We start from the raw sequence: 12480 nt of genomic DNA on the forward strand, positions 1-12480 counted from the left end.
AATTTCCCAGCAGGAAAAAAAATGACTGTGAACATTATTGTTCATTGATGCTTTGTTACTTGTTTGACATATTGCAGTTGTTTTTGTGAATGGACACATCCTCCCTTCACACCAGCCAGTTGGAAAGAGGAGGAGAAGATGCATTTAACATTCTAAATGTGTTCAGGATTCAAAGAAGTTAGAGAGCCCTGTTACAATCACAAGCTTCAGCCATAACAAGGAAGGAAGGAAGGAAGGAAGGAAGGAAGCATTATTCATATCTGAAACAGTCACTATTCAAGTGAGGAGGAAGAGAAGCTCAATCCAGCAGGAACAACATGGGTACGCTTGTATATATTTTTTAACACCTGTTTCTAGCCTGGAGGAACTTTCTCATTTCCTTTCACTCCCACTCCCTTGTCTGTTTTTCCTTTTTAGATTCTAAGCCAGAGGGCAAGATGTATTTTTTAATACTGATGTGAGCCATTTTAAGATACAAGCTTTGTCTAAAAACAAGAGTAACATGCAGTAAAGAAAGCTATAACATTAAAAATGAAAGCTGCTAAAATTAGTTTTCCAAGACCCAACCATCTTCCACAGTTCAGCTTCATGTTAATGTTGAATTTTTTTTAAAAAAAATCACAAATTGATAGTCATGATAGATTTTTTTTATCTTGAGTGCACACTGCTTTTTCCTAATGCTTTGCACCCTCTGTTAGACATAGCCATCCCATGAAGAGACCCTTGATACCAAGGCAGCAAAAGTCTGAGATGAGTTCTCTTAAGGGACTATTTGTTCCTCCTGTCCCCTCATCTTCATCACAGTTCCCAGGATGAAATTACACCTTGTAGTAAGCTCTAGGTTCCAGATGGAATACAGCAATCGTGTTGTATCTAAATCATTAAAGCCACTGGCCAAAGCACATCTTTTTAGTTGCTCCCTTGGGTATTTCCTTAAAACCTGAATCAAAGCATTTTTTTCTCAATTCTTTCTATAGAATATGTGCTTTTACAGCATGGGTGTCAAACTCAATTTTATTGAGGGCCACATCAGGGCTGTGTTTGACCTTGGGGGGCTGGGGTGGATGTAACCAGGGTGGGCGTGGCCAGCTTGATGTCACTTGTGTTGGGGGCTTGTGGTGACCTGAGTGCTCTACCAGTGAAAACAGGCTCCTGAGCTCTGTTTTTGGCTGCGACGGCCTCCTACAATCCTGGGCCTGCAAAAACGGAGCTTGGGAGGATCGCATGCAGCCCTCGCAAGCTCCGTTTTCACTGGCAGAGGCAACACGGGCCAGTCCTTTGCTGTTTCCAGGGCAGCCCCGCAAGCCAGATCCAGCCTCGGGGCCTTGAGTTTGGCACCCCTGCTTTACAGTCTCATTTGCATTTGATCTACTCAATACAGATGTTTTTCGAAAAGCACCAAACTCTTTTATTATCTGCACAGGGTTATTTTTTATCACTTCTACTAGCTCTGTTCCTGCCAATAACCAACAGCTGTGGTGTGGGTAAAAGAGAAGGCTCTGTCCTCTTAGGAATACTGCTGCCACTTCTGTGAACAGTGGAAACATGTAGGAAGCAAGTAAAGATCAAAGGAGATGTTGAACCCTGTTTTCCCTCCTCCCATTTGAAAGTGTAAAGGCTTTTTACATGTGGATTTATGACTGCCAACATACGTACAACTGTGAATTAAGGATCAAATCCTTAAGAGTCCAAATCCAATACAAGTTCTCATCCTTCTGCCTAAAATATAAAATTAACATTTTATTTTTCACATCTGTGCATTTCCACAAATAGCATTATCACTAACACCACAGCCAACATAACCACTGTAATAGTAATAATAAAAGAGTTGCACAAACCAAAGCAAATGTAATTAAGACGTTCAATGGCTCAGGGATGTTTTTCATTAATTTTCAATTCAGCACCATGGCCAGTTCTGTGCCAGAAAGGTCAGCGGTTGACAATGGAGCACTTAGGGCCAGTGCTTTTCAATCTGAATGGCTCACATGTTTTCCATTATCAACTTTCTTTCATTATTGGATGGCTGACAATTAGACACATTCAAGGTAAACTCGCTGTTTATTTTATTCTTTTACAAAATTCAGCATATGAGAATCGTGCTCAAGGTTTTAGAGCCCCAAGGCTTTAGACTCACTTTTTCCCCCTTAAACCATTATTTAAAATGTGATGCTCACTGAGCTTTTTTTTTTTTTTTTTTTTTAATCCCCTGTAGCAGAGTAGCAAAAAAGGAAGGGCCATTTACAGTGGTTGGCATTCCAGAATGCCACTAAACAGGAAGTTTTCCCTCTGTTTTACCATCCTGTTAGCTCATCTTCTCAAAGGAAAGGAAATCCACCGTTTTGACAGAAAAGCATATCGACTACAGCAGAGTTATCGGTTGGAAATTTTTATCATGCGTGGGCAAGGTATGGTGAGATCTGTTGATTAATTTGAAGGCCTGGTAAAAAGGACAATTCATGTGATTGCTCGTTTTCTTCTTATTTTCACTGGAAGAATGATACATTAAAACAACAAGTTCATTCTCCCAGCAGATCAAACATGAAATCCAGTAGAGTACGATTCGATCTAAGCTTCTTCACATTCTATGCATTGCCAAATTCATATTTGGGATGGTATTTAAAGTGATTATCCATCACCAGTAGATTCTTAAAAACCCAAGAGAGGGTATGTGTGTTATAAACTTTATAAATGAACAGATGTCACTGAAGCATATTGGGGTTGTAATCTGGGTTTCTTCATATATGATAGAGGTCTAGAAGCATCACAGCTTACTATGGATGATCAGGACAGCCCTACCTATTGAGGGGAACAACTTAGATTAATTGCAAGATATAGCACAAAGATGGAAAGCCTCCTGTTGCAATGTAAATACTTCAAGCTTAAGAAAATAATACAACTTCAACTTAAAATTGATGCCTGAAAGAACTGGGTAAACAAATGCATTGCTCAGCCTGAAAAATGGGATGACTCACATATTTACCAGGAAGTAATTTTCTGAGCAAGTAGCAAGAGTCAGAATAAGACAAAATACCATCAACACATAGCTACCTTCGCTCCCAAAAAACTTAGTTTAAATTGAGTATAATGAACAACGCCCTGAATACATTTAGGTCTGTATGAGCATGCAAACCTAAATGTGTAAAAGAGAGGTCACAACAGGCCAAACTTAACTTAAACCAAGCATGATTGATGAAATACTTCCAACTTGCCCTTCCTTTTGCCTTTTCTTCGGGGGTGGGGTGGGGTGGGGAGACATTCAACCACCTATGTGTTCAGCAGCATCACTAAATAACTGCAGTCTAAATGTGGGGCAAGGACCCACTTCAGTGAGGAATGATCAGCACCACAAAGAGGTGTTCTGTGACTTTATCAAGATCTGTGAGATCTGTGCTGTTCTCATGCAAATGAGAGACTATATATTTAGGTAGGATTGGCCATTCCTTAAGACTGTGATAGGACTGATAACTCTGAGCATTTGTAATTTAGATCAAATGTTAAAAGGGGAAAAAAGGAAATGGGTAGGTAATACTGCCCAAATATGGTAACATTCAATACAGCTAAGCTACAAATAAGCAGAGCAACTCTACAGAAGTTTTGGCATTACCAAATGGTCCATGGGGGAGAGGCACATAGAAATTATATTCCCTCAGAAACATTTGTTACAGGAGTGCCAATGTATTATAGATGCTATAGGGATTTGGGGAATTTATTATTATCTGTCCACAAATGAAAAGTAACAGCTGAAGTGAAGACTCAATTAAGGTTAGGGGGTTTAGAAATGACAGCAGTTTCTCAGTTGCTCCAAAACTGTTTACTGGTGGCCTACTTTGGGAAAGAGTGTGTACTGGAATGGGCCTCTTTGAAAATTAGCAATTTGGGGTATTGTGCCTAGCAATCTAGGCACAAAAAAACAAAGGTAGAAAGAAATGGAGCTTATACATCAGTTGAGACTCAGCTACACATACATTGCCAACAAGAAATTTCCAGAATGTTTTAACAACGGCTATGAATGTAGTTAAAGTGAAAAAGGGATACCAGGAGGAAAAGGGCTAAAAAACTAGGCCACAGAAGCCTGTTGAATTCATGCCTTTGTCTGCAGAATTGATCCCAGAGGTTGGAATCGATACAAATTCCATTAGCAAGCCAGAACCATCTCTCTGTCTTGAACGCAACAGGCCCACGGCACATAAAAGGAAGGAAGGGGACAGAAAATATCTGCACATGCTGGAGATGTAGAATTATGACATTCACTACAAGTCCTCATCCAAAGGGTTTTAACAAAGATCTCACTCTTTTTTACACTCCAGATCAGCCTCTGCTTCTTTTAGACTGCTGTTCTGTTGGCACTATGCTCATAAGTAACATAGTTGTCCATATTTTATGGCTGTATTCACATGACACATTGAAATGCAAACTAGCAATCCACCAGGTTTAGATTCCCATGCTGCCCAAACTCAGCCTGCGCGGTTAGTCTGTGTTTCAGTATGCCATGCAAACCCAGAAAATTGGGTCAATTGGATAAAACCGTGGTCCAGTTAACCGTAAGGAAACTTGGCATGAAAACAGAATTAATAAATAATCTGTCAATCAAGACCTCTGAGCTGAACCAAATCTTCCAAGGCCAGGGAGACAGTGGGACAGAGCTTTGTTAATGGCAGAAAAAGCAGCATCTAGGATCTGGGAAAGAAAAGTAGAAAGGGGGTTCCAGCTATCTTTCTTCTGAGGCAACAGCAGCAGCCGTGAATAATTGGGAGCACAGACAGGAAGTCACCGTGGTGTTCTGAGATAATCCATCAGCAGGCACACAGGACAGGCAGCGTTCTGGGAGGACCTTGCTTTACAATGAGGTCAGTGAGAGAGAAAAGAAGGAAAAAGCTTGACCATAGCAATGAGCTCCTTGGCGCTACTAAGGGGAACAGATGAGATCTGGGATTCCGGGTGAAGGGAATGTATAATCTCCTCTGTGAAATCCCGAGCAGATCTGAAGCACATAAGACCAAAGAGCAAGCAGTTATGAGCCTCTGGTGACCAAACCCAACTTTCCCAACTGCATAACTTGCTCACTGAGGAATACAGGAATTTCTTAGGTCACTGCTTCCCTCCACGCATCATTAGGGCTGGGAAGAAAATAAAATAATGCTCCTCCCCCTTCCTCCCTCCTCCCCAAAAGGCATATCTAAAACACTTTCATTTTAAATAATAATTAATATTTTTAAAACCCCAGTTATAGCCTTGGTGAAACAACTTACTGGGGGTCTAAAGAAAGTCTTTTATTTTTTTCTGAATAAGTGAGTCAAAGCTCTCTCCTTCAACGGAGTCCTGTGCCATATAGTTCTGGCAGAGCTTGTGTCCCAGTATAAACAGAAAGGGGCAACCGTCCCCCAGTTCATTGACCTTTCTGCCTTGTCCATAGGCCAGTTCCAGACATCCACAGCCGGGTTTTCTGCTTAGATGAATTTGAAACATTTAGTCTTGTCATGTGGTAACCTGGTCTTGAAGAGGACTGAGTCAACACGGAACTGCGTATACAGCAAGGGCATGTAGCCATAGACTTTGACGAAGAAGTTGATGCATTTGTGCCGCTCGTGAAAATGGGAGTCATCATGAGAGAGTGCCTGAGGACAGCCAGGGCAACGGAAAGTCCACCGGGAAGTCACCTGGGTGCAAGAGAGCAAGAAACATGATCACATTTTACTCATGTTCTTGGGGGGAAACTGCCTTTCTCAATATTTCAGCAAGTACTGACCTTGATTGGTGGTTTCCTAGTAATATGAGAAACCAGGAAGTTCATTGCAATATCCTCACAGTTGATATATTCATCTACCATATCACGGATGGCCTGTGGCATCACGTAAGAATACAGGTAGGCGTAGTACTAAAAGCAAAAGGAAAAATGAGCACATGTTTAAAAAAGGACAAAAGTACGAAAATCTTGCTGAAGAAGCTGAAGCAAAATCTTTTATCAGATGACATTAGATAAGCATATTAGCTTTACCCTTTAATCAAGATACACACATATAATAAAGTTTCATGACAGCTAACATATGTGCTCTGTAAGAGTCAAAGTGACATCATCAAAAGTGAAAATATGAATTTATTATCTCTAGATACATTTTCTCACTGGAACAACAGAACTTGAATGAATCTGGATATAAGCAGAAATAGGCAACTTGTGTCCTCCGGATGTCCTGCAGTTCAATACTCATAAGCTCCAGGCAACATGGTTAATATCAAGGGATCATAAATACTGCAGTTCAAAATCACCAGAAAGGCAACTGCTTCCTTATGCCTCCTTTAAGTTATTTTTAAACAAAGACAGGAAAAACAAGATTAGTTCTAGTCCAGTGGTGGGATTCAAATAATTTAACAACCAGTTCTCTATCCTAATGACCAGTTGGGTAGGCGTGGCTTAGTGGTCATGTGACCGTATGGGCGTGGCCAACTCAACATTACTCAGGTCGATGGGCACTTTGCCTTAGCTGTTACAATGTAATAAGGGTTAACCCTTAGGAGGCAGTTTCTGTAAGCAGAGCAATAAAGATTAAGCTAGAAACAACACCAGAATGTTTCCTTCCTGCCTTCCTTACAGGATTAGCCCTGTAAAGTGGGAAAAAAACAAAAGAAGATTTCTTCCAACAACCGGTTCTCTGAACCTCTGAGAAAGTTAAGAATCGGTTCTCCCGGATAGGTGCGAACTGGCTGAATCTCACCACTGTTCTAATCCCACCTGCACTCCATATAAGCTTATTTCTTGTCATATAAATTATTTTCACAAAAGAGAACTGCTTTTAAGTATTATAGAATACAGTTCAAATTAATGATTTTTGACAAAGAAAGATGATACTTCTAAACAATCCACCATTGTCTAGATAAAATATGAAATCTTTTATCAGATAAAAAAAAATAGATAATCATTCCATACTATAGTTAACAAACAGAGTCCAAGGATGTTGGAGTAATCAAGAGTTCCAATTTTGTAAAAAAAAAAGGGGGGGAGGGCAATGTCTTAGCTCAGTTCATGCAAATTTGGGAATTGAACACTACTCTTCCCAAACAGTATGCTGCAGGGCTCTTCAACTAAACATCAAGGAAAAGGGCAGTTTGAATGTTTTTCAAGTCCATACTTGATGTTTTCTATGTGGTCATGGCCTATGAAAATCTCACTGTTTTTCTCTGTCCATTGAAAAGACGTGCTTCAGTACACAGAAGTGTAGATAGAAACCACTTCTCTGAATGTTATTAAAGCAACTGCATCATTTCCCAGTCTCATGAGACTTGTGAAAGCTGCTTACGGCTGGGCATGCTTAATCATTTCAAACTATATGCCATTCCATCAAAAAACAAGTTGGAAAAGGCTATCCAGAAATAAAGGAGAGACTCCTGTTTGATTTTCCATCATCGGCCAATTGTAGATGGGTAGAAGAATCCCATTCCCCCTGATGTACACACCTAATAGAAAAACTATCAACCTGATGTAAGGTAACAGATTCTACTGTTGGAGGATCAGAAAACACCAAGGCTAAAACTGAAACTCTGTGAAATTGTATAGGGCTGAATTTTATTTAAATTTCTCAGCTCTGGGACACATGAGCAGCAGAAAAGGAAGGGCTGTATTTTATGTACCATATTTTTCGGAGTATAAGACGCACCAAGGTTTTGAAGAGGCAAATTTTTTAAAAAGCAGATAGGTAGATAGAGGGATAGAGAGGGAGAGAAAGAGAGAGACATATACAGTAGGTAGGTAGGGAGAGAGAGAGTAGGTAGGTAGGTAGGTAAGTAGGTAGGTAGGTAGGTAGGTAAATAAAGGGATAGAGAGAGAAAAATAGAGAGAGAGAAATACAGTAGGTAGGTAGAGGGATAGACATAGAGAAAGAGAAAGAGAGAGAAATATAGTAGATAGGGAGGGAGGGAGAGTAGGTAGGTAGAGGGATAGAGAGAAATTGGAAGAGAGACAGAGAAATAGAGTAGATAGGTAGGTAGGTAGAGAGAGAGAGAGAGAGAGAGAGAGTAGGTAGGTACATAGGTAGATAGAGGGGAGAGAGAAAGAGAAATACAATAGATAGGTAGGGAGAGAGAGAGTAGTTAGGTAGATGGAGGGGGGAGGAGAGAGAGAGAGAGAGAGATACAGTAAGTAGGTAGGAAGAGAGAGTAGGTAGATAGGTAAATGTCCCAGGTGTATTTATCCATGTGCTGAAGAAGGAAATTGCTGACAATCTGCAGCACCTAAGATTTTGTTTCTGCTGGCACAGCACTTGATCAATGTAATTCTCATCAATCAGTTAAAGAGCTTTCCAAAGGGGTGGGGGGGAGTTTTTGAACTTTGCAAACCTCCCAAAAATGGCCCGTTTTTTGTGAAAAAGGGCCCGTTTTTCACGAAAAAGGGCCCATGTTTTAAAAAAGGCATGAATAGCCTTTGGAGGGGGGACTTGCAGAGTGCTTCTGAGCGGTGCCCACCCCAAAAATGAGCAAAAAACAGGCCATTTTTCACAAAAACAGGCCCATTTTTTGTCAAAAAAATTGCATGCATAGCCTTATGGAGGTTTATAGAGTGCTGCTGGCAGCTGGGGGGGGGGCAAAAAAACAGACAATTTTTCGCTCATTTCTGCCCTCCCCAGCCCCCAGGAGCTCTCTGAAAGCCTCCATAAGGGTATGCACGGCTATTTTGGTGAAGGGGTGGAGTTTAGGGAGGCAAAAAATGCTGTATTCAGCCAGGTTTTCAGCCTCATTTTTGAAGGGAAAGGTTGCGTCTTTTACTCCAAAAATATGTTATTTGTTGATTTAAAACATTTGTATGTCGCATTACAATCAATAAATAAAACAATCATAAAAGCAATAAATAAAAACTCTCTGCTATAATGCCCTTGGAATGCCTGACAGCAGGCACAGCTGCCATCCTTCCATGCCTTCCACCCATAAAATCCCAGCATCTTCTTGAAAAGTCAGGCTTTGATGACCTTCCAAAAAGCTAGAAGGGAGAAATGAGCCCATCAAATCACCAACAGGAAGGTGTTGCACAAGATAGGGGCAGCCACACAAAAGTCCCATTTCTCCACTTCTAAGGTCCCACTAGATCGCAAGATTTCAGCAAGAGGACCTAGAGTGTCTCTATCTCATGGGTGTCAAACTTGCGGTGTCATGTTGCTGTCACATGATGTTCCACTATATTTTTTCCCTTTGCGGAGCTGGGGTAGGCGTGGTCTGTGTGTGATGCATCTGGCCCATGGGCCGCCAGTTTGACACCCCTGCTCTATCTGATCTAGTAGGACAGACAGACATTTTTAGGGACAGACAGTTCTGCAAATATTCACATCCCAGGCCCTGTAGGGCTTTAAAGGTGATAAATAATTATAAAGAGAGGGGAGGGAGAGAGAGATTAAGATCAAGTTTCAAAAAAGAACGTAATGCTCCCAAGAGAAGTTGCTTCAGAGATTAAATAGGTAATTTGTGACTCAAAATCAAAAATCCCAATGAGCAAACCCTATTCAGTCCAAACCCAGGATTTTGACCATACAATAAAATGTGGCCCTTGATAGGGAGCAGCAACACAGAGATTATTAGTAGCTGCTCTCTTTTACTTCCAACACATAGTACAACAAAGCCAAAATACTTGCACAGCAACACATAGCATATAGAATTGCTCCTAGTCACAGATTGATATCACTATTTCCAGACTACACTTGTTTTGGAAAACTGAGAAAAAAACTAAATTCTCCACAATTAGTAATCTTGCAGTTTTCCTCATTAGAACAAGTGTTTGGCCTAAGTCATCATAAGAAATAATGTTCTCTCTAAGGATTTGTCTCTTACTTTGTGAAAAAAAGCAGCACCCGTCAGCACCATGGACAGTTCACAGGAGTAATTGGAGTTGTAGAGCCAGGACTGGTGAGGGATGTCCCATGCATGGTACCTCCCAGGGAATCCTACAATGCGATCCCGAGCTTCTCTCCAGACCCTACAAATACAAACAAAATAACTTAAAGCAGGCAGAGAGGAGGTGGAACATGCTGGAGAGAAAAGGAAGAGAGAGAAATCCCCCAGATCACAATGGTTGCTATTATTGAGTTGTCTACATTACACATTTACATTTTAAACTTTAGTTTAAAGGGTTCTTCCACCCTCACTTTCTAGAATTGGGATGAATGGCCCTCCATTTCAGATGTATTAAATATTACTACAATAATGCTCTCAACCTTTTTTGTGAGAGAAAGTGATGAAGTGATATAACACTTTGACTCTCTTTTTCATTGCTTATGTCGAGCCCAAATTTGACATATGTGTAGCCATTTTATTTAGCTCTCTATTATACTCATTTATTCCCCTTTCTTTCTCTTTATTTTGTAAGGTTTTTTTTGGCCTCGCCACATTCTTAAGGTGGGAGGGAGGGAGGAGCAAATAGATAGTGAGGATTGTTTTGGCTAAGTGACCTTTCCCATGGGAACAGAGGCTCCCCCTCCTGAGAACAGAAGGTGGAGACACCACCTTGAAGACACCGAGAATGTTTCTAACTTACAATATTATGTGGTATAATTCCAGTTTGTGTCAGACCCAGAATTAAAACAGACTTTGCCAATTTGATGCCTACCTAAATAAAAGAAATTTCTTTTTGAAGATGGACTTTGCACATTTCTTTTTGAATGGGTTTCATCACTTGGAAACCTGAAAGTATGATCTTGAGCACAAATAACAATCAAAATTCTATTTATTTTGGCAGTGAAACCTGAGACCATCTCCTATTAGGGCTATATTCAGATGTTCCAAGACTAAGAGGGCTTAATGGCAGGAATGAATATAAAGCACCTCTTTTCAAACCATTAAATCAGCCACGATTTTCAATGACATTTTTCTATCTTTCTGAAGCAGTTGTCGAAGCTTTGGAACCAATTTGGTTGCTTTTAACAATTTGAAAAGAGCTGCTTTTCTTGCACAGGAAATTTTATCCAAAAATCCTGCCTTCTTCTTGCTGCTCTCTATCTTCCAATATTGGCTTACGTCCCTGTCTGTGATATTCCCATGGCTGTTTATGGCATGCCAGCAAACAACAGGCTCTTTTAATAGTGGTATAAATAGCAATTTGTTACTAAAAATGAAGTATGCTAAAAACGAATGTCTCCATATGGTGGGAGTTATGAACAGAGAGAAATGGAATCACATAACTGATCTTTCAGAAAATATCCCATAAGGTTGGGAAATATTATTTTCACTCGTAAGGAGGGATGGGAGGGAAGAGAAGATAATCAAGGCCTAAGATAATTGTTTTCCTTCTTCTGCTTTAAAAATATAATAAATAGAACATATGCACATCCCTTTTATTATTGAGAAAAGGAAATAATAATAATGCATGAAGAAAAATGTTATAATGGCAAACATGAAGAAAGTTCTACATCAGCTTCAAAATTCTATCATTCCCAGTCAGCACAGAAATGGCCAAAGCAAGTAAGGATAACAGGAATTGTAATCCTTCATATCTGCAAATATTGATGGAAACAGATAATTAATTCAGACCTAATGGCTGATGATTAAAAATTAGATTTCACTCACCGGAATCCAAACATGATCTCATCATGGCGAAGGTGGGCATCATCATCAATGGACAAAATGGCTTCTGTTTCAATCTCATCCCAGGGCAGAAACCGATTATTCAAACTATTCTTCTCCGTCCGTACAACCTAAAAATATATACACCTTTAGACTTGTTTTTTGTCTTTTCTTTAGGGTGTAATATCTAAGAATGGCCATAATGGATATAATCACACCAGAATTTGTTTAAGCAGATATATGACGTAAAGTGCATCAGAAATATAAATCCGATATATTGGAGCTCGCCGCCTCTTGTACTGGCCACACCCTTTCCCTGGGCTTATTTTTGGGGTAGGGCTTCTATTAGGCTCACCCAAAAAAAGTCAAGCTAGAGCTTATTTTCAGGCTGGGCCTTATTTAGGGGAAACACCGTATATAAGCATAGCAGAAGAATAGTAAACTACATTTCTCTTAGGGGAGAAGATAGAGTTTTGGAAAAACGGTGGGAAGGTGCTTGAATTCAGTTTGCTCCTTAACTTAGTCTTCTATTGTCTGCTGGCCCTGCTCCCTCTCTAAACTTTAGTGCTTAAGATCACTCAATTGTCTACCTGCGTGTTCTTTTTGAACTTTCTGCAACAGACCATGAGAAAAGATTCCCATTTGGATGCTGCCTTTCCCCCATGTTGTCTACTGATTATTGTGATGGTTAAATATGCTAGGGTTTTTTTTGTGTATGTGTGTGTGTGTTTATTTGTATAAAACCTTTTCAAGGGGAAAGTATCAAACAGACAGTACATGGTTTGAATTGGTATATCTTATTCAAAGAAAGATTTTGGCACCAAGTTGCCAAAGATTTTGTTGCCTGTTTCTGTCTCTTTAGGATAAGACTCCCTCTTTGAGGGAGATGCAGGGTGGGTTTTTACTGGTTCTCACCAGTTCAGCCGAACTGGTAGTGGTAATTTG

The 12480-nt window shown here is 40.1% G+C and overlaps 1 protein-coding gene across 1 annotated transcript in view; it reads right to left on the reverse strand.

The window, feature by feature from the left end:
* Window positions 1–1713: 1713 nt before the first annotated feature.
* Window positions 1714–12480, reverse strand: part of EXTL3 (exostosin like glycosyltransferase 3) — a 145287-nt gene continuing 134520 nt past the window's right edge. The window contains exons 4-7 of the mRNA XM_032215410.1: window positions 11539–11666; window positions 9808–9952; window positions 5747–5875; window positions 1714–5657 (exon numbers count right to left, since the gene is read on the reverse strand). Coding sequence (XP_032071301.1) covers window positions 5448–5657; window positions 5747–5875; window positions 9808–9952; window positions 11539–11666 — 612 coding nt within the window. The 3' untranslated portion in view covers window positions 1714–5447. The remainder of the gene's footprint in view (window positions 5658–5746; window positions 5876–9807; window positions 9953–11538; window positions 11667–12480) is intronic.

This window comes from Thamnophis elegans, chromosome 4, assembly GCF_009769535.1.
Source record: "Thamnophis elegans isolate rThaEle1 chromosome 4, rThaEle1.pri, whole genome shotgun sequence".
In the NCBI taxonomy this organism is placed as follows: domain Eukaryota; kingdom Metazoa; phylum Chordata; class Lepidosauria; order Squamata; family Colubridae; genus Thamnophis; species Thamnophis elegans.